This window comes from Thalassophryne amazonica, chromosome 8, assembly GCF_902500255.1.
Source record: "Thalassophryne amazonica chromosome 8, fThaAma1.1, whole genome shotgun sequence".
NCBI lineage: Eukaryota > Metazoa > Chordata > Actinopteri > Batrachoidiformes > Batrachoididae > Thalassophryne > Thalassophryne amazonica.
In genome coordinates this window covers 110,764,600-110,789,724 of record NC_047110.1, presented here as the reverse complement: position 1 = coordinate 110,789,724, position 25,125 = coordinate 110,764,600, and the positions used below count along the sequence as shown (strand labels likewise).

General features: G+C 40.3%; 1 protein-coding gene across 1 annotated transcript in view; it reads right to left on the bottom strand.

Moving 5' to 3' along the window:
• Window positions 1-20,088, bottom strand: part of mbtps1 (membrane-bound transcription factor peptidase, site 1) — a 50,519-nt gene extending 30,431 nt beyond the window's left edge. Inside the window, exons 1-3 of the mRNA XM_034177268.1 lie at window positions 19,858-20,088; window positions 1,227-1,770; window positions 84-347 (exon numbers count right to left, since the gene is read on the bottom strand). Of these exons, the coding sequence (XP_034033159.1) occupies window positions 84-347; window positions 1,227-1,473 (511 nt within the window). The 5' untranslated portion in view covers window positions 1,474-1,770; window positions 19,858-20,088. The remainder of the gene's footprint in view (window positions 1-83; window positions 348-1,226; window positions 1,771-19,857) is intronic.
• Between the last annotated feature and the right edge of the window lie 5,037 nt (window positions 20,089-25,125).

Here is a 25,125-nt window from a genome sequence, read left to right as displayed (position 1 = left end):
CCAAAGAAGATAGAGAAACTACAAACATGTCTTCTGAGGTGTGACTCTCACAACAGTGGTTTATAAAAAAATTAAATACTTACAGGGAATGTATTTGAGTGAACGAAACACTTTGCGTTGAGGCGTCACCCTCTTGATGTAAGGGTGGTCCTCTAAAGTCAGGAGGCTGCTGGGCGAAGCTTGACGGATGTGGACCAGCTCAAAGTCACTGGGAAAGTCAGAGGCTGGGTTTTCTCTGGGAACAATATGCCACTCCACTGCTGTATTCCCAACATTCCGCAGGGCACTGCTGATGTACAGACTCCGGGCCTTGGCTGAAAAGTATCCTGTGAATGCTACGATGTATTCTAGAGAGGGGGGTGAGGAGAAAGAATGAGAGAACACTATCAGGCTCAACCTTCTGCTAGCCTACATCAGCAACGCTCTCTGAACAACACATTAAATCTGTCCTGCAAGGAAGAGATGTGGAATCAGCCATAATCTCTAACTTCCTGCTCCTGATGTCAGAATAAAGAGTGGGGTGAAAAATAATATATCCCCTCAGGGTTCAAACAGGTACAGAAATTATTAATGACCTTGCACCAAGAACTAACTCACAGTTCAGCTGACAGACTGGATTGTTGATAAGAGACCAAAGCCCCTCCTTCCAAAAAGTAAAAGGAAAGGAGCAGAGCCGCACAATATTGGGGAAAAAACTAGCACTGCAATTTTTTTTCTTGATGATATATTGTAAATAGCGACAAAAACTTTTAAATGTAAAAAAATGACCAAATAACATTTATAGCTCTATTTGGGGTATAAAAGAATCATTGTAGAATGAGCAGGTTGATTCCAGAGGGAAAAGTATCTGCACTGAAATTAAATCCAAATAAAAAATAAATATACAGATTGTGTTGGCTTTCAACTCATCACACTGGATCCGGTACAGAACTGCATTAGCAATACTGCACAAGTTCTACAGCCTTCCTGACATAACTCCAGCTCCACATGGGGCGACACATGCACAGACGTCTGTTTATTTCCAGCCAGCTACTGATGAAATATGCTGGAAGCATTACAGGTATGTCTGTTTCAGAGCCTTCCCATTTCAGTGTCTGATTTTCCTACAGAATTATGTCGACTTGAACACACCTTTACAACACTACGACACTAATGGTGGGAACGCGACAAACCGACGCAGGAAAATAAGAAATATGAGCGTTCCACAGTTCAAACTCCATTCTTACCATGTTCCACCACTCTGGAGGAGAACTCTACTTTTAAGGTGAGCTGGGAGCAGTTGGAGCCAGACAACAGTGGGAGGGCAGATACAGATTTGGCTTTACCCGCTGGCTCCATCCCCACCACAGGCAGAAAGCCCACCAGCAGCCCCACCAGCAAGGACGCCCACACAGGAAGCCAGACCATTCTGAGCTGTGAAGTGGCACAAACCATCAGTTCCGACAGGCCGTTTGACACGGGCCGGCGCTGCATCTGATGGCAACCAAACAGCTAAAAGCAGAGCTTTTCAGGTCCACAGTTCTAAAAATGAGTCCATACTGCAAACAGCCTGAGCAGCTAGATTAATTTCTTTCTGCGTTTCCTCTCCATGGTGGAGAGTCCACGGTGGAGGTCAGTGACACCGCCAGAGTATGAACACAGCCACCATGTTGACAACTGGAGAAGACGACCTCGAGAAGCAGTGAGCGAATAAAGGTGGGGAGAAGGCAGTGGTAGAAGGAGTGGCAGTGCCAAGCTACAGCTCCACTGCAGGCCCTTCAGGTTTTACCCCTGGGAAAATAAATAAATAAATAAATAAATAAATAATCAGAAAGACAACACTCACATTTACATCACAGGCAGCACAGAACAAAACAATGAAAACAGGGCTCCAACTCATGATTATTTTTACAATCACTGAATCATTTTTTTATACTGAATAAATTCTTTGTTTAATATACCAGTAAATTGTAATTTTTCTATTTATTTTCATTTATTTTGCACCAAAACACAACAGAGTTGCCTCAAGGCGCTTCACACAAGTAAGGTCTAACCTTACTAACCCCCAGAGCAACAGTGGGAAGAAAAAACTCCTGAGGAAGAAACCTCAAGCAGACCAGACTCAAAGGGGTGACCCTCTGCTTGGGCCATGATACAGATACAAATTACAGAACAATTCACAAAATAAATATACAGGAAAAACTGTTGGTGCACAGGACAGGAGGGTCTCCAGCACACTATAACCATAAATTATAAAGAATTTTCAATCTTGCACTCAAATGTTATCAAAAAAAGGTCCCAATATATTAAGGAAATAAATTGGAAAAAAAAAAATTAAAAAGGCATTCATTGATAAATAAATAAATATGGAAGAAAATCTTGTACACAACTTTGTTTCTTCTTGAAACACAAAAAGACACACAAGCCCATGTCAACAATGAAAAAATTGATCAGAACAACAAAAAAAAGAGATGACATTGTCAGCATCCTCATGTAATATGACTTTCTGGAAAGACGAGTAGTTTTGTATCCAAACCAGAGCGTGCAGACCTTTCTGACCTGGTCCAGTACTGAAGTACTGCTGTGACTTTTGTCCAGTGTGGCAAATAGACACATATGACATTGATCGTGTAATCTTTTGGTGCTATGCAATCCATCACACAAAAGACAGAACGACAGTATGTCTCAAGGGCAGATACGCCAAAAAGCAAACAAACACGCTCAACCTGAAACACGTGTGACATGCCACACTTCAACACACACGCCTCTCTGTCCTCCTTTCCATCAAAATGGATATGGTAGCTACAGGAACATTTGTCTTTGGCCCAAGGCTTGGACAGCCCGGTCACAAAATCAGAGACAAAAACAATCGACTATGAACACAATCACAAATTCTCCAAACTCTACGTAGGAGATCATGAAAAGCAGCTTCATGGTGACTTCAGCTCACAGGCAAAAATCAGGCAGCCTTCCTTCCTGCAAAGCCTCCAAATGTTATACCAGATCAACAGAGATCATCGATCTTCAAAACACAACAATCAACAAGCACATACTTGTTGATAAAAAAAGGAAAAAAAGAGGGCCGGCTGAAAGGTTTCTGCCTCCAATGTGATTCAATCTTGTAAGAGAATAATCCATCACATTTTGACTATCACTAACCAAAACGGTTTTTGCGCTTCTGTAGAATCCCCTTCGAGGTAACACATGCGCACAGCAGTTGGTAAAAACAACAACAAAAAAGCGATGTACATGGACGTGCGTTTGAAACGATGTGCTGTTATTGAATTCCTCATAGTGGAGGGTTGTGTGCACTTGCAAACATTATGGACAAATGAATGTTGTCTGTGGTGATGCCTGTGCGGGTTTCAATGCAGTCAGGAAGTGGGAGGAGTTTGAAGGGCAAGCCTGCATGGCCTGGCCCTCAGGGGGTGCCCTATAGCAGCCTGAGATGATGGCATAGTCCTCAGTGTTTCTGGAACACGGCAGCACGGTCAACTCCGACCAATTTGTGGACACTTTGCAAAAGCTGCATACATGCTAGAAGTGGATTAGTTAAAGAAAAAAAAGCAATTATTCAGCACGACAAGGCCCGCCCACACACAAGTCAACAAATGCAGAATACACAAATCTTTCACCCTCTGCTTTTTTCTACAAACTGAAAGAACACCAATACACTAATGATGCGTCAATTATACAGAGACAATACACCTAATTTATTCATGTAAGAGAAGAAAAAAAACTTGTCCTACGTGGAAAAGTATCACTGCTTGACAGAGAAAATTCAAAGTTTTAAGCAAATACACGACTGATACAAGAATTGTTTGTTATTGACATAGGAGGCAAAAATTTTCAACCAGCCCCTTGTAACTTGTCTTAGCAGTGAAAAGTTTAGGTTTCTTGAAAGTCAGCGGGTCAGTTTTATTGCTGAGCTTTCGCATAACTCACTGAAAGATTTCAGGCAAATGTGACATTCACAAAGTCTTGACTTTGGGGAAAAATACAATATATCGAATGCAATTGTTTATCCGTCTCTACAACTCACAATGCTGAGTTCGAGGGTCATGGTGCCAGATAAGACCACAAGTAAACAGAATCAAGGCCACAACTGTGATGCCCAAAAACATCATCTGATGCCCAAAGATATAATTTAATTCAAGATAAGAATGTTTGGAATTTTGCCTACTTTTTTTTTTAAGTGACAGATAAACTAGATGACAGGGGTGTGACAAATCTCTGACAATTAATGAAATTGTTATAAACAAAAGCAGTGGATTGATGCGACTGTCCCAGTTCAAGGCCACCACTGCCCATTCTCTGTGTACAGTGCATCCTGGAAATATTCACAGCGCTTCACCCTTTCCACATTTTGTTATGTTACAGCCTTATTCCAAAATGGATGAAATTCATTTTTTCCTCAAAATTCTACACACAATACCCCACAATGACAATGTGAATTTTTTTTTTTGCAAATCTATTAAAAATAAAAACTAAGAAATCACATGTACATAAGTATTCAAGGTCTTTGCTATGAAGCTAAAAATTAAGCTCAGGTGCCTCCTGTTTCCACTCATCATCCTTGAGATGTTTATACAGCTTAAATGGAGTCCACCTGGGGTAAATTCAGTTGTTTGGCCATGATATTAGGTCCCACAATTGACAGTCAGAGCACAAACCAAGCATGAAGTCAAAGGAATTGTTTGTAGACCTTCAAGACAGGATTGTCTGGAGACACAAATCTGGGGAAGGGTACAGAAACATTTCGCTGCTTTGAAGGTCCCAATGAGCACAGTGGCCTCCATCATCTGTAAATGGAAGAAGTTCAGATCCACCAGGACTCTTCCGAGAGCTGACCGCACGTCTAAACTGAGTGATCGGGGAGAAGGGCCTTAGTCAGGGAGGTGACCAAAAACCCGATGTCAGAGCTCTCTGTGGAGAGAGGAGAAGCTTGCAGATGAACAACCATCTCTGCAGCAATCCACCAATCAGGTCTGTATGGTAGAGTAGCCAGACGAGAGCCACTCCTTACGGCCCTGTCACACATTGACAATTTTTCCAGCATATGCCGACTGTATTAAAAATGCTGACATACACTGAATTTTTCTTCCCCCACTGTTGGATGCATACATAGCGTATTCATAACCAGTTGGACATACACATGTCGTATTTAGACTTCAGGCAACTTTACTGATCCCAAAAAAGGGCAATTACGTTTACACTCCAATTACCTCAGACAAGATACAGCAATTAATCCACAATTATTACTTGTTTACCGTAATAATGGCACACATCAAAATTAAAGACAACACATATACATTTGACATTGTTTATGTGCACTGAACTTGAAGTAGTCCGCAGCAGGAGGGGCCCACGCCGCCCAGCCTGGGGGCTGAAGGCTGCAGCAGTAAAAACCGCACTGCCTTCGATGAGTTAAATTTCTGTCAATTTCTGTCTGTGTGTGTGTAAAGTCTGACAGTTTCTGTCCGTGTGCGCGTGTGTAAAGTCTGATGTTGCGAGGCAACAGCAGGCTGAGGGGGGTAGATGAGAAGGGGGGGCCCGAATTCCTTCACCAAGGCTGTCGATCCTTCTGGGGGAAGAACAGGGACCTTTATTCTGAACTTGTATATAATATTTCAATGAATTTACACCAACGACTGAGTATCGTGTTGCCAGCGTACGCAACTTGCGCACAATAATTCCACTTATGCAAAGCATACGGCAGTGTATCACTGATAAGCACATGGCGATCACACTATAAATCGACACTTACACAAATTTGTTCCCCGCACTGGTGCGGACTGTGCCGTGCTAGTGAGTAAGCACTTCGAAAACGGCTGTAGACTACGCATGAACTGTGCACGGCAGCATGACAATGCACAAAGAAAATTTTGAAATGTTCAAAAGTTCTGGCACGCATTAATTTCATGAACTAGTCATGAAGATCGCACAGCCTATTTGAAAACACTGCATGTCATCGTGCAGGGCATCTGAACGATTATGACGACATAAACATAACTTAAATACATTATCTAACTTATAGGAAGGAATGAAAATGCAACCATTTAACTAAGCCATTATAATATATATATATATATATAATAAATAAGATTCCAAATGCATTCTCCATCGCATAACATGCACGAGACACCCTGCAGCTGTAGATAATTTCTCTGTGATTCTGGGAGTGATGAGAGAATGGTTTCGTCAGCCAAGTTCTGAGAACAAATGCGTCATCAGGTACGAAATGATTATTTTATATAGGGTGGCATCCAGCAGGACAAAGCAGGACACACTGGCACAATGAATTGTGGGGATCAAATTCCTGCAAGTGTCAAGCTGCCTGAAGGATCAACATCGCCGTCATGCTGAAACAAACTTCTGCTGGCAAGAAGTCTTGTGGCTGAGGCTATGGCCATGGGCAGACCCAGTTCCTTCTCCTTTGTTCATTTCTTCTTCTCCTGGCTCTGTTGGCACACAGCAGGTGCAGTGTCAAAGACATGAGATCTTGCTGATGTTGGAGGACAGCTAGTAGGTATTCTCATGGCTTTGCTGAATCATGCATATCTGTTTACCATGGACTCTGAAGAGTACTGATGGGTTCCTCCTGCCAAACCCTATTTTTTATACCAATCGCTGTCAACATGCCATTATACGTAGCTGACAAGTTCTGTAAGTTCTGTGGTCATGGGTAACATGTCAAATAAGTTACACATAGGTTCACAGCACGTTACTCATGGGTTATAAATAAGTTTTGGGTATTTTGACTTTTGAGTGACTTAAAAGTAACATGTGTGGGCGTGTGCATAACTTATCTACGACTTATGTCGCATGTATGCAGGATGTATGAGCCATACGTCGAAAATTTTGTGCATGCCCAAAATTTTTAAACCACCTAGCCGTACTACGACATATACAACCACTGGCAAAAATTATGGAATCACCGGCCTCGGAGGATGTTCATTCAGTTGTTTAATTTTGTAGAAAAAAAGCAGATCACAGACATGACACAAAACTAAAGTCATTTCAAATGGCAACTTTCTGGCTTTAATAAACACTATAAGAAATCAGGAAAAACAAAATTGTGGCAGTCAGTAACGGTTACTTTTTAAGACCAAGCAGAGGGAAAAAAATATGGAATCACTCAATTCTGAGGAAAAAATTGTGGAATCATGAAAAACAAAAGAACGCTCCAACACATCACTAGTATTTTGCTGCACCACCTCTGGCTTTTATAACAGCTTGCAGTCTCTGAGGCATGGACTTAATGAGTGACAAACAGTACTCTTCATCAATCTGGCTCCAACTTTCTCTGATTGCTGTTGCCAGATCAGCTTTGCAGGTTTGGAGCCTTGTCATGGACCATTTTCTTCAACTTCCACCAAAGATTTTCAATTGGATTAAGATCCGGACTATTTGCAGGCCATGACATTGACCCTATGTGTCTTTTTGCAAGGAATGTTTTCATAGTTTTTGCTCTATGGCAAGATGCATTATCATCTTGAAAAATGATTTCATCATCCCCAAACATCCTTTCAATTGATGGGATAAGAAAAGTGTCCAAAATATCAACGTAACTTGTGCATTTATTGATGATGTAATGACAGCCATCTCCCCAGTGCCTTTACCTGACATGCAGCCCCATATCATCAATGACTGTGGAAATTTACATGTTCTCTTCAGGCAGTCATCTTTATAAATTTCATTGGAACGGCACCAAACAAAAGTTCCAGCATCATCACCTTGCCCAATGCAGATTTGAGATTCATCACTGAATATGACTTTCATCCAGTCATCCACAGTCCACGATTGCTTTTCCTTAGCCCATTGTAACCTTGTTTTTTTTTCTGTTTAGGTGTTAATGATGGCTTTTGTTTAGCTTTTCTGTATGTAAATCCAATTTCCTTTAGGCGGTTTCTTACAGTTCGGTCACAGACGTTGACTCCAGTTTCCTCCCATTCGTTCCTCATTTGTTTTGTTGTGCATTTTCGATTTTTGAGACATATTGCTTTAAGTTTTCTGTCTTGACGCTTTGATGTCTTCCTTGGTCTACCAGTATGTTTGCCTTTAACAACATTCCCATGTTGTTTGTATTTGGTCCAGAGTTAAGACACAGCTGACTGTGAACAACCAACATCTTTTGCAACATTGCGTGATGATTTACCCTCTTAAGAGTTTGATAATCCTCTCCTTTGTTTCAATTGACATCTCTCGTGTTGGAGCCATGATTCATGTCAGTCCACTTGGTGCAACAGCTCTCCAAGGTGTGATCACTCCTTTTTAGATGCAGACTAACGAGCAGATCTGATTTGATGCAGGTGTTAGTTGTGGGGATGAAAATTTACAGGGTGATTCCATAATTTATTCCTCAGAATTGAGTGAGTCCATATTTTTTTTCCCTCTGCTTGGTCTAAGAAAGTAACCGTTACTGACTGCCACAATTTTTTTTTCTTGATTTCTTATAGTTTTTCTTAAAGCCAGAAAGTTGAAATTTGAAATGACTTTAGTTTTGTGTCATGTCTGTGATCTGCTTTTTTTCTACAAAATTAAACAACTGAATGAACATCCTCCAAGGCCGGTGATTCCATAATTTTTGCCAGGGGTTGTATCAATGTGTTCTTAACTTTATACAAAACTTACCCATAAGTTATTAAACATATGCCAGCATTTTCAATATGCTCGGCCTACGCTGGCTCAATCATCAAGGTGTGACAGGGGTTTTAGTAAAAGGCACGTGGCAGCCCACCTGGAGTGTGCTAAAAGAAAGAGCAGCTTTGGGTATTACTGCTCTCGGGCAACTCAGGGATAAAAGCCTTTAAACAAACTTTTTATAATGTCCATTTCATTATATTTATTTTTTAATGTTTTATAGAACCATTTGTGAGTTTGAAAAAATATTTATCATACACTGACTGTATATACACTAAAGTCAACGAGGAAAGATTTGTGTTACACATCGAGCGTTTGCCTTGGGCAAACACACAAACACACAGAAAATCTGATTCGTATTCATCATAGGCTGAAGAAAATCCTTATCCTGAATGTGTGTGGTCACAGATCTGTCCCAGTTCAGCCTTAATGACAGAGAGGACAGAAAATACAGATATGAGTTACAAGACATGATATGGGTGGAGACGATGTAATTAAAGCCAAAGCCCCGGCTGGTGCCGTATAACAGTATGGGGCTCAAATCACTAGTTCTGGCTTGGAGCAGGATGCCTGTCTTTCAGAAAACAATACAGATTGCCATTAGTGGTTTATGCCAGGGCTGTAAAAATAGCCCTACTGGTTAAGGCAGGGCTGAGAAAGCTGGGTTGGAACCACTTGTGTCAACATAACAGCTAAAAAAAAAAAAAAAAAAAGTAAAAAGTAAAAGTAGGCAGGAAAACCACCAAGCTGCTGCCAAATTAAAAACCTAGGAAAGACCCCCATCCGTAATCAAAAGAAAGCTACAGGCAGAAATAACCAGCCACAACAACAGTTTTAATTTGTGGACAGCAGGGAGAAAAGAAAGGGAAAAAGAGCAAGAGAATTACTGCAAAATGATGATTTCATGTTATTAAATATCCACACTGTTGGAAAACAATAAGTAAATTCTGAGTCAATCCATATAAAAACGCAATTATTTTAATCGATGATTAATAATTAAGTCATTTTGCAACAACCCAAAACACCAAATGTCCCTGTATTCCAACCTCTCAAATAAGGATTTTCTGTTTTTGTGTAACTGCAGAGTCTAAAATTATCAGTAATGCTACCTAAGAAGGTATCACTTGAGAAAAACACCTAAATGATAAAAATAATAATAATAAAAAAAAAAACTGATTCCCAACACAGACATTGTGTGATATATTATACAAATTTCTACAAATTTGTTTGAGTTCAATGGTACAAATACGAGGTATCTTATAAAACTAACCGGCAGTTTTATAAAAAAAAAAAAAAAAAAAACTATATGGATTTGATTGACATGCGATTACACCAATCATGCTTGAACCCTCGTGCGCATGCATGAGTTTTTTCATGCGTGTCGGTGACGTCATTTCCCTGTGGGCAGGCCTTGAGTGAGATGTGGTCCCGCCCTCTCGGCTGAATTCCTTTGTTTCACACGCTGCTCGAGACGGCGCGCGTTGCTTTATCAAACTTTTTTCTGGACCTGTGAGGAATATCCGAGTGGACACTATTCGAGAAATTCAGCTGGTTTTCGGTGAAAAGTTTAACAGCTGATGAGAGATTATGGGGTGTTTCTGTCTGTGTAAGGACTTCCCATGGAGCGGGACGTCCTGCAGCGCTTCCAGGCGCCGTCGTCGGCCTGTTTCAAGCTGAAATCATCCTAATTTAAGGCTCTGTTGACCCAGGACGTCGTGAGAGAACAGAGAAGATTCAGAAGAGGCCGGCATGAGGAGTTCATGCGGACATTCCACTGTTTAAGGACATTTTGTAATGAAAGACGTGCGCGCAAATTCGCCGAGTCGTTTCCGTGACGACTCGGTGAATCTGTGTGCGCCACGACAGGAAAAACACCTCCGTGTTGAAAACCATTTGTAAAATTCAGGCGGCTTTTGATGGCTTTCAACAAGTGAGTAACTGAGAAATTGTTTAACAGCTTGGGCATGTTCCAACTTGCCCGTTAAGGTTTTCAACGGAGGTGTTTTTCCTGTCGCGACCCCCTGCGGTCGGGTCCGGCCCGACATGCGACTGCCCGCACGTTCTTTCATTACAAAATGTCCGTTAACAATGGAATGTACGAATAAACTCCTCATGCCGACTTCTTCTGAAAGTTCTCAGTTCTCTGATGACTTACTGGGTCAACAGAGCCTGAAATGTGGAAGTTTTCAACTTGAAACGGCGAGACACTGCCGCCTCGAAGCGCAGATCGCCGTCAGGCACCATGGGCCATCCTTAAAGCGACACTACCAGACCAAAATCTCTCATCAGCCGTTAAAATTTTTACTGAAAACCAGCTGAATTTATCGAATGGTGTCCACTCAGTTGTGCCATACAGTTTTGAAAAAATTTTGATCAAACAAAGCAGCAGTCTCTGAGCCATTCCTAAACAAGAAAAAAAAAAAAAAATCGACGAGAGGGTGGGCGACTCCTCACTCAAAGACTGCCCACAGGTGAATGACGTAACCGACAGGTGTGAAAAAACTCTCGCATGCCCACGAGGGTTCAAGCATGTCTGATGTAATCACACGTGATTCAAATCCATATGGTTTTTGAAAAAAAATAATAAGGTCAGATACTTTTCTAATAGACCTCGTATTTCATGAGGTGAAAGCGTCCCCTCATTAAATGGTATGTTCCAGCTTTCACCGAATTAAATATTTGTTCCATTGAAAGAATGTAAAAACCATTATTTGTTTTATATAACGGCTAAAATAGATCCTTGTCATTTGATATTTGTACTAATTTATAAACAACAGAAAAGGGACTTAGATTTTGGTGTTCCACTGCTGCTAAAGTCCAACATGAACTGGTGATGCTGTGCACTGACTCCATGTAGCTCCTCAGTCCAGTGAAAAATCAAATCAAATCAATTTTATTTATATAGCGCCAAATCACAACAAACAGTTGCCCCAAGGCACTTTATATTGTAAGGCAAGGCCATACAATAATTACGTAAAAACCCCAACGGTCAAAATGACCCCCTGTGAGCAAGCACTTGGCGACAGTGGGAAGGAAAAACTCCCTTTTAACAGGAAGAAACCTCCAGCAGAACCAGGCTCAGGGAGGGGCAGTCTTCTGCTGGACTGGTTGGGGCTGAGGGAGAGAACCAGGAAAAAGACATGCTGTGGAAGAGAGCAGAGATCAATCACTAATGATTAAATGCAGAGTTGTGCATACAGAGCAAAAAGAGAAAGAAACACTCAGTGCATCATGGGAACCCCCCAGCAGTCTAAGTCTATAGCAGCAAAACTAAGGGATGGTTCAGGGTCACCTGATCCAGCCCTAACTATAAGCTTTAGCAAAAAGGAAAGTTTTAAGCCTAATCTTAAAGTAGAGAGGGTGTCTGTCTCCCTGATCCGAATTGGGAGCTGGTTCCAGAGGAGAGGAGCCTGAAAGCTGAAGGCTCTGCCTCCTATTCTACTCTTACAAACCCTAGGAACTACAAGTAAGCCTGCAGTCTGAGAGCGAAGCGCTCTATTGGGGTGATATGGTACTATGAGGTACCTAAGATAAGATGGGACCTGATTATTCAAAACCTTATAAGTAAGAAGAAGAATTTTAAATTCTATTCAAGAATTAACAGGAAGCCAATGAAGAGAGGCCAATATGGGTGAAATATGCTCTCTCCTTCAAGTCCCCGTCAGTACTCTAGCTGCAGCATTTTGAATTAACTGAAGGCTTTTCAGGGAACTTTTAGGACAACCTGATAATGAATTACAATAGTCCAGCCTAGAGGAAATAAATGCATGAATTAGTTTTTCAGCATCACTCTGAGACAAGACCTTTCTAATTTTAGAGATATTGCGCAAATGCAAAAAAGCAGTCCTACATATTTGTTTAATATGCGCAATGAATGACATATCCTGATCAAAAATGACTCCAAGATTTCTCACAGTATTACTAGAAGTCAGGGTAATGCCATCCAGAGTAAGGATCTGGTTAGACACCATGTTTCTAAGATTTGTGGGGCCAAGTACAATAACTTCAGTTTTATCTGAATTTAAGGTCATCCATGTCTTTATGTCTGTAAGACAATCCTGCAGTTTAGCTAATTGGTGTGTGTCCTCTGGCTTCATGGATAGATAAAGCTGAGTATCATCTGCGTAACAATGAAAATTTAAGCAATGCTGTCTAATAATACTGCCTAAGGGAAGCATGTATAAAGTGAATAAAATTGGTCCTAGCACAGAACCTTGTGGAACTCCATAATTAACCTTAGTCTGTGAAGAAGATTCCCCATTTACATTTACAAATTGTAATCTACAACCCCTGGCAAAAATTATGGAATCACCGGCCTCGGAGGATGTTCATTCAGTTGTTTAATTTTGTAGAAAAAAGCAGATCACAGACATGACACAAAACTAAAGTCATTTCAAATGGCAACTTTCTGGCTTTAAGAAACACTATAAGAAATCAAGAAAAAAAGATTGTGGCAGTCAGTAAACGGTTACTTTTTTAGACCAAGCAGAGAAAAAAAATATGGAATCACTCAATTCTGAGGAAAAAATTGTGGAATCACCCTGTAAATTTTCATCCCCAAAACTAACACCTGCATCATATCAGATCTGCTCGTTAGTCTGCATCTAAAAAGGAGTGAACACACCTTGGAGAGCTGTTGCACCAAGTGGACTGACATGAATCATGGCTCCAACACGAGAGATGTCAATTGAAACAAAGGAGAGGATTATCAAACTCTTAAAAGAGAGTAAATCATCACGCAATGTTGCAAAAGATGTTGGTTGTTCACAGTCAGCTGTGTCTAAACTCTGGACCAAATACAAACAACATGGGAAGGTTGTTAAAGGCAAACATACTGGTAGACCAAGGAAGACATCAAAGCGTCAAGACAGAAAACTTAAAAGCAATATGTCTCAAAAATCGAAAAATGTACAACAAAACAAATGAGGAACGAATGGGAGGAAACTGGAGTCAACGTCTGTGACCGAACTGTAAGAAACCGCCTAAAGGAAAAGGGATTTACATACAGAAAAGCTAAACGAAAGGCATCATTAACACCTAAACAGGAAAAAACAAGGTAAAATGGGCTAAGGAAAAGTAATTGTGGACTGTGGATGACTGGATGAAAGTCATATTCAGTGATGAATCTCGAATCTACATTGGGCAAGGTGATGATGCTGGAACTTTTGTTTGGTGCCTTTCCAATGAGATTTATAAAGATGACTGCCTGAAGAGAACATGTAAATTTCCACAGTCATTGATGATATGGGGCTGCATGTCAGGTAAAGGCACTGGGGAGATGGCTGTCATTACATCATCAATAAATGCACAAGTTTATGTTGATATTTTGGACAACTGAAAGGATGTTTGGGGATGATGAAATCATTTTTCAAGATGATAATGCATCTTGCCATAGAGCAAAAACTGCAAAAACATTCCTTGCAAAAAGACACATAGGGTCAATGTCATAACATAGGTTCAATGTCAATGAGCAGATCTGATTTGATGCAGGTGTTAATTTGGGGGATGAAAATTTAGAGGGTGATTCCACAATTTTTTCCTCAGAGTTGAGTGATTCCATATTTTTTTCCTCTGCTTGGTCTAAAAAAGTAATCGTTACTGACTGCCACAATCTTTTTTTCTTGATTTCTTATAGTGTTTCTTAAAGCCAGAAAGTCGCCATTTGAAATGACTTTAGTTTTGTGTCATGTCTGTGATCTGCTTTTTTTCTACAAAATTAAACAACTGAATGAACATCCTCTGAGGCCGGTGATTCCATAATCTTTGCCAGGGGTTGTATTAGATAAATATGATTCAAACCACCGCAGCGCAGTGCCTTACTATGCCTGTACTATGATGAATTCTAAACCCTGACTGAAACTCTTCAAATAGACCATTCCTCTGCAGATGATCAGTTAGCTGTGTTACAACTACCCTTTCAAGAATTTTTGAGAGAAAAGGAAGGTTGGAGATTGGCCTATAATTAGCTAAGATAGCTGGGTCAAGTGATGGCTTTTTAAGTAATGGTTTAATTACTGCCACCTTAAAAGCCTGTGGTACATAGCCAACTAATAAAGACAGTTTGATCATATTTAAGATTGAAGCATTAATTAATGGTAGGGCTTCCTTGAGCAGCCTGGTAGGAATGGGGTCTAATAGACATGTTGATGGTTTGGAGGAAGTAACTAATGAAAATAACTCAGACAGAACAATCGGAGAGAAAGAGTCTAACCAAATACCGGCATTACTGAAAGCAGCCAAAGAGAACGATATGTCTTTGGGATGGTTATGAGTAATTTTTTCCTCTAATAGTTAAAATTTTATTAGCAAAGAAAGTCATGAAGTCATTACTAGTTAAAGTTAAAGGAATACTCGGCTCAATAGAGCTCTGACTCTGTCAGCCTGGCTACAGTGCTGAAAAGAAACCTGGGGTTGTTCTTATTTTCTTCAATTAGTGATGAGTAGTAAGATGTCCTAGCTTTACGGAGGGCTTTTTTATAGAGCAACAGACTCTTTTTCCAGGCTAAGTGAAGATGTTCTAAATTAGTGAGACACCATTTCCTCTCCAACTTACGGGTTATCTGCTTTAAGCTGCGAGTTTGTGAGTTATACCACGGAGTCAGGCAATTCTGATTTAAGGCTCTCTTTTTCAGAGGAGCTACAGCATCCAAAGTTGTCCTCAATGAAGATATAAAACTATTGACGAGATAATCTATCTCAGTCACAGAGTTTAGGTAGCTACTCTGTCCTGTGTTGGTATATGGCATTGGAGAACATAAAGAAGGAATCATATCCTTAAACCTAGTTACAGCGCTTTCCGAAAGACTTCTACTGTAATGAAACGTATTCCCCACTGCTGGGTAGTCCATTAAAGTAAATGTAAATGTTATTAAGAAATGATCAGACAGAAGGGGGTTTTCAGGGAATACTGTTAAGTCTTCAATTCCCATACCATAAGGCAGAACAAGATCTAAGGTATGATTAAAGTGGTGGGTGGACTCATTTACATTTTGAGCAATGCCAATTGAGTCTAACAATAGCAAAGCCAATCGAGTCTAACAATAGATTAAATGCAGTGTTGAGGCTGTCATTCTCAGCATCTGTGTGGATGTTAAAATCGCCCACTATAATTATCTTATCTGAGCTAAGCACTAAGTCAGACAAAAGGTCCGAAAATTCACAGAGAAAGTCACAGTAACGACCAGGTGGATGATAGATAACAACAAATAAAACTGGTTTTTGGGACTTCCAATTTGGATGGACAAGACTAACAGACAAGCTTTCAAATGAATTAAAGCTCTGTCTGGGTTTTTGATTAATTAATAAGCTGGAGTGGAAGATTGCTGCTAATTCTCCGCCTCAGCCCCTGCTACGAGCGTTCTGGCAGTTAGTGTGACTCGGAGGTGTTGACTCATTTAAACTAACATATTCATCCTGCTGTAACAGGTTTCTGTAAGGCAGAATAAATCAATATGTTGATCAATTATTATATCATTTACTAACAGGGACTTAGAAGAGAGAGATCTAATGTTTAATAGACCACATTTAACTGTTTTAGTCTGTGGTGCAGTTGAGGTGCTATATTATTTTTTCTTTTGAATTTTTATGCTTAAATAGATTTTTGCTGGTTATTGGTGGTCTGGGAGCAGGCACTGTCTCTACGGGGATGGGGTAATGAGGGGGTGGCAGGGGGAGAGAAGCTGCAGAGAGGTGTGTAAGACTACAACTCTGCTTCCTGGTCCCAACCCTGGATAGTCACGGTTTGGAGGATTTAAGAAAACTGGCCAGATTTCTAGAAATGAGAGCTGCTCCATCCAAAGTGGGATGGATGCCGTCTCTCCTAACAAGACCAGGTTTTCCCCAGAAGCTTTGCCAATTATCTATGAAGCCCACCTCATTTTTTTGGACACCACTCAGACAGCCAGCAATTCAAGGAGAACATGCAACTAAACATGTCACTCCCGGTCCGATTGGGGAGGGGCCCAGAGAAAACTACAGAGTCCGACATTGTTTTTGCAAAGTTACACACCGATTCAATGTTAATTTTAGTGACCTCCGATTGGCGTAACCGGGTGTCATTACTGCCGACGTGAATTACAATCTTACCAAATTTACGCTTAGCCTTAGCCAGCAGTTTCAAATTTCCTTCAATGTCGCCTGCTCTGGCCCCCTGAAGACAATTGACTATGGTTGTTGGTGTCGCTAACTTCACATTTCTCAAAACAGAGTCGCCAATAACCAGAGTTTGATCCTCGGCGGGTGTGTCACCGAGTGGGGAAAAACGGTTAGAGATGTGAACGGGTTGGCGGTGTACACGGGGCTTCTTTTTAGGACTACGCTTCCTCCTCACAGTCACCCAGTCGGCCTGCTTTCCCGGCTGCTCGGGATCTGCCGGAGGGGAACTAACGGCGAATAAGCTACCTTGGTCCGCACCAACTACAGGGGCCTGGCTAGCTGTAGGATTTTCCAAGGTGCGGAGCCGAGTCTCCAATTCGCCCAGCCTGGCCTCCAAAGCTACGAATAAGCTACACTTATTATAAGTACCATTACTGCTAAAGGAGGCCGAGGAATAACTAAACATTTCACACCCAAAGCAGAAAAGTGCAGGAGAGACAGGAGAAGCCGCCATGCTAAACCGGCTAAGAGCTAGTAGCTGCGCTAAGCTAGGGGATTCCTAAAAACACACAAAGTGAATAATGTGTAAATAATTTAGAGGTGATTCGGCAGAGGGAGTGCTTTAGTTAAGGCACATGAAGATTACACTGTGAAACAAATCGTTATCTAGTTAACTAGATCAATCTAACTGCGCAGATTAAACAGCTAACAGATACAGCAAAACACCGCTGTGCTCCGGAACAGGAAGTGATACAATACCGCAGTGAGTCATGTCAAAATCATGTCAGCTTTTCATCTGAACAGCTCTTCAAGCATCCAGACGGCTTACAGTGGAGTGGATTTTTGTGTGTGCGTGTGTGTGTGTTGGAAGAACTAGCAACGTCAGTTTGCTCAATCAAATCATCGTCTTGCTTGTGTCGTTGTCCTGCGGGTGCACTCACACAAAAGGGACGCACTTGTGCATGTGTGTACTACTACTAAAAAAGGACTGTGTATTTCCTCAGTGCAGGGGAAAAAAAAAATCTGAGAAATTAGTCCAGCTTTTCATTCTAACTTCCTGCTAACAGCCTCCAGACAGCTTACCATGCAGTGGATTTGTTTTGTGTGTGCATGCGTTGTGTATATGTGTGCACGTGTATGTGCGCGTGCGTGCGTGTACAGAGCGCAATGGTACCAAACGCATGGAACCAAATTTACAGCCTAAATGGAACTAAATTGCACTCTAAATGCAATGCAACGCAAATGGGATGAATAATCATGTCATGTGACATACAAAGCACCAATCAAATGACAAGGATCCTTTCACCTTGGGGAGTGAAGTTTACTTAAGTTGTTCTGCACAGCACCACCTGCTGGCCTCCATTGATATTTTATATAAATGTTCTTGGTCACCTCCCTGACTAAGGCTCTTCTTCCCCGATCGCTCAGTTTAGATGGGCGGCCAGCTCAAGGAAGAATCCTGGTGGATCTGAACTTCTTCCATTATGTATGATAGAGGTCACTGTGCATATTGGGACCTTCTAAGAAGCAGAAATGTTTCTGTACCCTTGCCCAGATTTGTGCCTCGAGACAATCCTGTCTACAGACAATTCCTTTGACTTCAAGCTTGGTTTGCGCTCTGACTGTCAACTATGGGACCTTATATGTAGACAGGGGTGCGTCTTTCCAAATCATGTCCAATCAACTGAGTTTACCCCAGGTGGACTCCAATTAAGCTGCAGAAACATCTCAAGGATGATCAATGGAAACAGGAGGCACCTGAGCTTAATTTTGAGCTTCATGACAAAGACTGTGAATACTTAATGTACATGTGATTTCTTAGTTTTTTTGTTTTTGTTTTTTAATAAATGTGGAAAAAACCCTTTTCACAATCTCATTATGGGGTATTGTGTATAAATTTGAGGAAAATTTAATCTATTTTGGAATGAGACTGCAACATAAAACATGGAAAGTGAAGCATTGTGAATCCATTCTGGAGGCAATATACATAGACACACACACACACATATATATATAATTATAGATTAACAGGTGCAATATCCATTCTAACTGTACAGATCTAATATCACACACTGCAATACTGCTTTACTGTTTATTATTCTTATGTGTACCCTGCGATAGACTGGCAGCCTGTCAAGGGGGTATCCCACCTCATACCCTGGTACAAGCTCCAAAAAATAAATGAATGAGTGAATGAATACAGTTTTGAAAATGTGATTATTTTTACTGAATTGCACATTCATGCTGCTGCACTATTTTTTACTTTATGCACTTCAGACTGCTGAACTACTTTGTTTATCATTATACTTCTCTTACATTATATTATTTAGGTTTTTGAACACTTGTTATTCCTTGGACATTTAAACAGCTGCAAGCATTATCTCGTTACACTGTACAATAATGTGTATTGCATTGACAGACATTTTATCCTGTTGGAAGTGCAGCAATAAAGCATTTCAAGTCATTACAAATGTCACTTCACACACAAAACCATTATATAGGTCCAACAAAACAGCTAAAACTGCCATTAAAACACTTTAGATGAATATAATCATATAAATATCAAACAACAGGCAAAAGGGGGGGGGATGATCTCCCTGCAATTAACACTGCATTAACTGGAGGGGGGGAAAAAGTAAAATATACAAGAATAAAAAGATATTCAACCCTGTATTTTTATTATTGTTTGCTAAATGGAGACATTTTTGTAAAAATAAACATGCCTGCAGGGTATTCAACATAATTTTTTAAAGCAGAAAAAAATAACAGGCCGTACTGCTAGTTGTATAATTAAAATACCATCCTTGTGACATTTACTATGTATTATTTTCCAGTACAGCATAATTTAAACGTAAAAGCCCGTAACAAACAACTTCAACACAAACGGAAAAGAATGACTTTTTTCCAACACAAACAATATTGGTGGCTGACACCAAATATCCTCGACAAGCGCCCCTGACTATAATCTAACAATTTACAGCGACTTAAAGACGATTTATTCTCCTGAAATCTTTTGTCAAGAATGTCAAATTAGTAAACAAACTGAGATCATTTTTCTCTCACCGAGCATCAGCTCACATGTACAGCGTTAGCTCACAAACACACGACTACTTTCTTCTATTGCGAGCCGATAATACTCACCAGGCTGATCACCGTGTAACACTTCACTTTTACATGTAAGGTTTTATCATTTTAGTGTCCGTGTCTGGATGCGCTACCAGCTAGTTAACCAGATTATCGATCAGCGAACAAAAGCTAGCAACAGCAAACTCACTGGCAGCCGCAGACCAGTGACGTCGATTTACAGCGGGTTGCCATGTTTGCTGTGGATATCCCGCAAACCCAGGAACACCATATGCTGCTTGTTCGTCAAATGTCACATAATAAATGCCGTGTCGGAACACCACTTCCTTCGTATTATTCCTGTAGGATCAAAGCTATTCATTTGATTCAAATGTTATCAAAATTAATTTCGTTTCGAGTTGAAAGAGACGAGACAAGACATGTAACAAATGTGGCAACACAGAAGGCCTGCAGCACCAACCATAGACATTATAAAGAGTACGCCGCATCGACCGCTACCACCTATTGGCGCTGACGAGCCGTAAAGCCGCCATCTTAGAGCGGTCATCCGACTCTGCTGATGGGCAACACAATCCATCGTAAACTGATTTTCACGTTTTGTTCCCCCCGGAAACGTCACACATGTTGCTATGATACAGGAAAAATGGTTCGTCGCATTTTAATATTCATAGTGGGATTAACAGTAATAGAATATTCTGATATCGCCTAAATTGTAGACGGGTATTTTGCAAACACTGTGAACACACACATTACACATATATGAACACACAATAATATATGATCAAGAAGCAGATAGTGGCAGTAAAGTCAACTATTTGAGTAATTTGAAGAGACAGTATATGATTAAGCTATATATAAACATTTAGATAGATAAACAAAACACTGACTAATTATACTAATTATAATATATAATATTATAATAATAATATAATACTGGAATATCACTAATTATATTGACATTATATTTCTATATAAAACATATCAATAGATATGTTATATATCAGAGAAAAATAAATATATATAAATCAGACTATCAATATCATTTTTACACACACACACGTGTATATATATATATATATATATATATACGAGGTGTATTAGATAAGAAACCGACACTTATTTTTTAAAACTATATGGATTTTTTTTTTCTTTATTAGAAGACAAAGACAACATGACAACATAAAACAAAACAGGCATTAACGAGACTAACTAGACTAACTAACTAGAGATTAACTAGAGCACAATAGGTGCTAATTAGAGCTATTGTTTAGTCACTAGCCTATAGCAGTCGGCCTCTCGGTAGGAGGGGTCTGGTTAGGTTAAAAACTCCAGCTTTTGTTGGCTTCTGGTTTATTCTTCTCTACAAGAGTCAAGACAGAAGTCAAGACCACCAGAGCAAGAATTTTAGCTGAGGAAGCTTCTGTGATTTGAAGCGAAACGTCCTCACGTCAAGCAACCCAGTCCAGTCGAAGATTCAAGCTTCTCTACTATGGAAACCACCTGGACAACTGAGAGCCTTCACAGAAACACTCCGACTCAAACCATATTTGCACATGAACAACTTGCTCGTGAAAGTTTTCCAGCTAAAAGCCCTGAAAGAGGACTGTATACAGAGCTCTGTGCAGCTCTCAGCACCTTATTATAATACAAGTACTACAAATAAAAATGCATTATATTTACATAGCGCTTTACACAGTGCTAAAAGACACTTTACAAAACAGAGAAAATAACAAAGAACAACGCAACTTTATTATAGAAAGAAAAAAATAAAAATATAAAATCATTCTGTGCCTTGAGAAGGAATCACTATGATGACCGCTCCAAGATGGCGGCCGCATATATTGTGCCTCAGCAACCAATGCAGCGTCTACTCTTTATAATGTCTATGACACCAACTGTATTCCAGTTTGATCAATCTGTGCACTGCCAGCAGATGGCGCTGCATGCTTGGACAGACTGTGAAATTCATCTTTGATTCACTCGGTCACCGTCAGTCACGATTCATAATAACATAATTCTGTTCATGTGCGTTACTGTTGGGCCACAATGGAAGCAAGCATTTCTTGCTTTTTTGGTGTTACTCTGTATTTTATGTATTTGTGTGATTTGTTAATACATTTCTGTATTATTTTATGCATGTTTACATTTTGCACGAATAAAAATCAATCTACTGTCAAAACACTCATGCGTGCCCGCGGGGAATGCTTTCATTATGATTTTGTTTTATAAAGCTTCTTAAACTGACCCAATTCAATCATGATTATTTTTAGAATTCATAATTAATTTATATGTGATAAAAAAAAGTGTGCAATAGCACATAAATAGCACGCGACATGCATAAATAGAAATATAAAAATAGTCAAGAAGTATAAAAACTGTCAGCAATATAATAATTGTCAGCAATTTAAAAAAAAACTGTCCGAATTAAATTCTAAATGAAACTGTATCTGGTGAATCACATGACTTGGTAAATTATTCCACAAAAATATTGACCTGTTTTTAAAACCTACACTTCTGATAAAGTGTTTAATAGTAGATAAAAAAGAACACATCGTGTATAAACTGAAATATGAAAATTTGTGGCTTTTCATCCTCTTAGCATATGCATATACACTTAAATACCATCTGACCTGTACAGTCTGGAAAAATTGTTGAAAATTTGTTTTTCTTCTGGTAAACACGGACACCAGACGGCGCTTTTTATTCGATCAATTCATGAGATTTTGACTTCAGTGGACAGAGCAGCGAGACACGTAATCCATTCAATTCCTCCACCAAGATGGCGGACTAAACTATCGCAGAAACAAATACGACGTCCGATGTGTATGTTTTTAATCTCCATCACTTTAAATGCTGCGTTCAGAGCCCTTGGACATTCGGAAATAAAAACATATCTACATTAAAACATGAATAATCATCATCATAAATTGCGCTCATCAGATTATCTACCTATGCTAACATTATCTTTTAGGCTAAATGAAACTGTCAAAGACGTTTTTGCTGATGTATGATGTTGGTAACTTAATTTATTGTAAATAGAATGTGAATGTTTCACATTTTTTCCCCAAGCTAGAGTGCGGAATATCCGAGGGCTGTGAACGCAGCATAAGACAGCGCTGCAGGTTGTGAGTGACGTCACACTGGCTTTACTCAAACGTCACAAAGGTTGAAACTTACACATTTGTCAGCACAAAGCACCAATCAGAGGATAATTTAGCCTTCATAATAAAACTGTGCAGGAAGCAGCAGGTTGGACAGCAGCAGAAGTTACCAGACACAGGGACAGATTTAGTCCTTTTTCTGGAGCACAGAGGTAAAGTGAAGAACTCTGAGCCACAGAACAGATTCTGGATTGAATCAACTGTAGGACAACAGAGACCTGTTTAAGAAGCTGTGAACAGATTCTGGACTTGGATCAGCTGCAGGACTCAATGGTGATCAAGATACCAAATGACACCTTTGATGGTCAGGATGTAATTTTTGCTATCACATCATCATCAACCCAGCATCCAGAAGAACTGATCACTGAGGGACTGAAAATGTCCAGGCTGTCCACTGTAGATCATTACCGTTTAAAACGTAAGACAACCAGGAGACAAGGAGAAGGTTCCAAGATGCCGCTGGGGCCCTTGGGTCATGAGTGGCTGGTGAAATGTGCTGCTGGACAGTGGGAGGAGGTCTTCACTTTGCTGCTGCAGGACAAAGACCTGGTCCAGAGAAAAGACTTTACATCAGGTTTCACGGCGCTGCACTGGGCGGCCAAGCACGGCAACTGCACCGCGGTCCACAAGCTGATGGACACGTGCAGAAAAAGCATCAGCAGCAGGTCACATGGAGGCCACACCCCCCTGCATGTGGCAGCGATGCACGGTCACGCTGACGTCATGGTCGAGCTTGTACAAGATTACGGCGCTGACATCAACCAGAGGGACAACAATGGCAAGAAGGCCCACCACTACCTGGACCAAAGTGTGTCCTCAGAGCTCAGGAGGCTTCTGGGAGGTCCGGAGCAGAACAAGAGTGAAAAGACCAAAGATCGAGAGCAGCCCAAAGGTTTCAGGAGGTTTATTCAGATGTTCCAGACTCTCCTGAGGAAAAAACAAAGCTGAGCATCAGAATTCTCAAGCAGGTGGACAAAAGAAGCGCTGAAATGGACAATAATGTTAATAAATAACAATAAATCTCCATGAAGCATGTTTTAGATCTTTGAGTCCATATTTGAAATCCTAAAGGAGTCACTGTGTAAATTCACTTTTATATCAAACATTTTTAGATTTAAAGATGACTGAGACTTTTTCTAACACATTTTAAAAGTTTGTTTCCAAAAATACTTCACAGAAACTGACACAATGCTCAATAAAAAGAAACCAATTTTTCAGATCTCAAAGAATTCATCCATTTGGATGGATGGTTGATCTGAAGCACTTACTGATCACCAAAATACTTGATTGCTTGGTATGAATTTTGAAGTCACACATCATCAAAATCACTGTTACAGATGTGTATTTACTTGTATATTCATACTGTGGTGTGCACAGTGTGCAGGGTATGAATCAGGCCTCTTGATGCTTTTTAATTTAAAATATAATCAGAACAAATCACAGCTGTGGGATTTTGCTAGTTTCTCTAGTGGCCTTCTCTCCTGTGTCACTTTTTCCTTCTTCTGGTTTGCAGGTTCACGTCTCTGCACTTCCACGGTTAAATACTGGCTTTGATAACTGCTGTCAGACTCTTACCTTCTCTGCACATTGTCTAGCTTCTGGCCTGCTCTCTCACCTTATGTCATTGTGTTTTTTACCCACACTGCCTTTCCGTGTTTGTCGATGTTTGCCTGCCGTTCCTGATTTTTGGTTGCCTGTTTTGAATGCTCACTGTGCTCTCAGACCAGACTGATCTCCTGTGTTCCTGACCACTGCCCAAGTAAGCAACCACGAGAACACTTTCCTCATGCTTTGGTACTACTTGCTGGGACTGCTTTCGTTAAACCATCTTGTTAATGTCGTCGTTGTAGTTCCCTGCATTGGGGTCCACCAGTCAGGATCCAAGGTGGTTGGTTCCACATTGTGGTGGGTGTCCTCCCAGGACGTGCTCCCAGATTTGACCTGACGTCACAGAAAACCAGCTTTGAGTGTTTTATTGGCACATTTGTGTAAAAGTCCACCATTAATTTTTTTTTAAAGTATAGTATAGAAGAATCAATGTGTTCATCTTTTTGACAATTCCAAGGAAGAACAAACCCCAACTGTTTTAAGGTAACAGTGTTGAGTTTGTTACTTCAAATGACAGCATTTATATAAAATCATACACATAAAAACTTTTACAAAT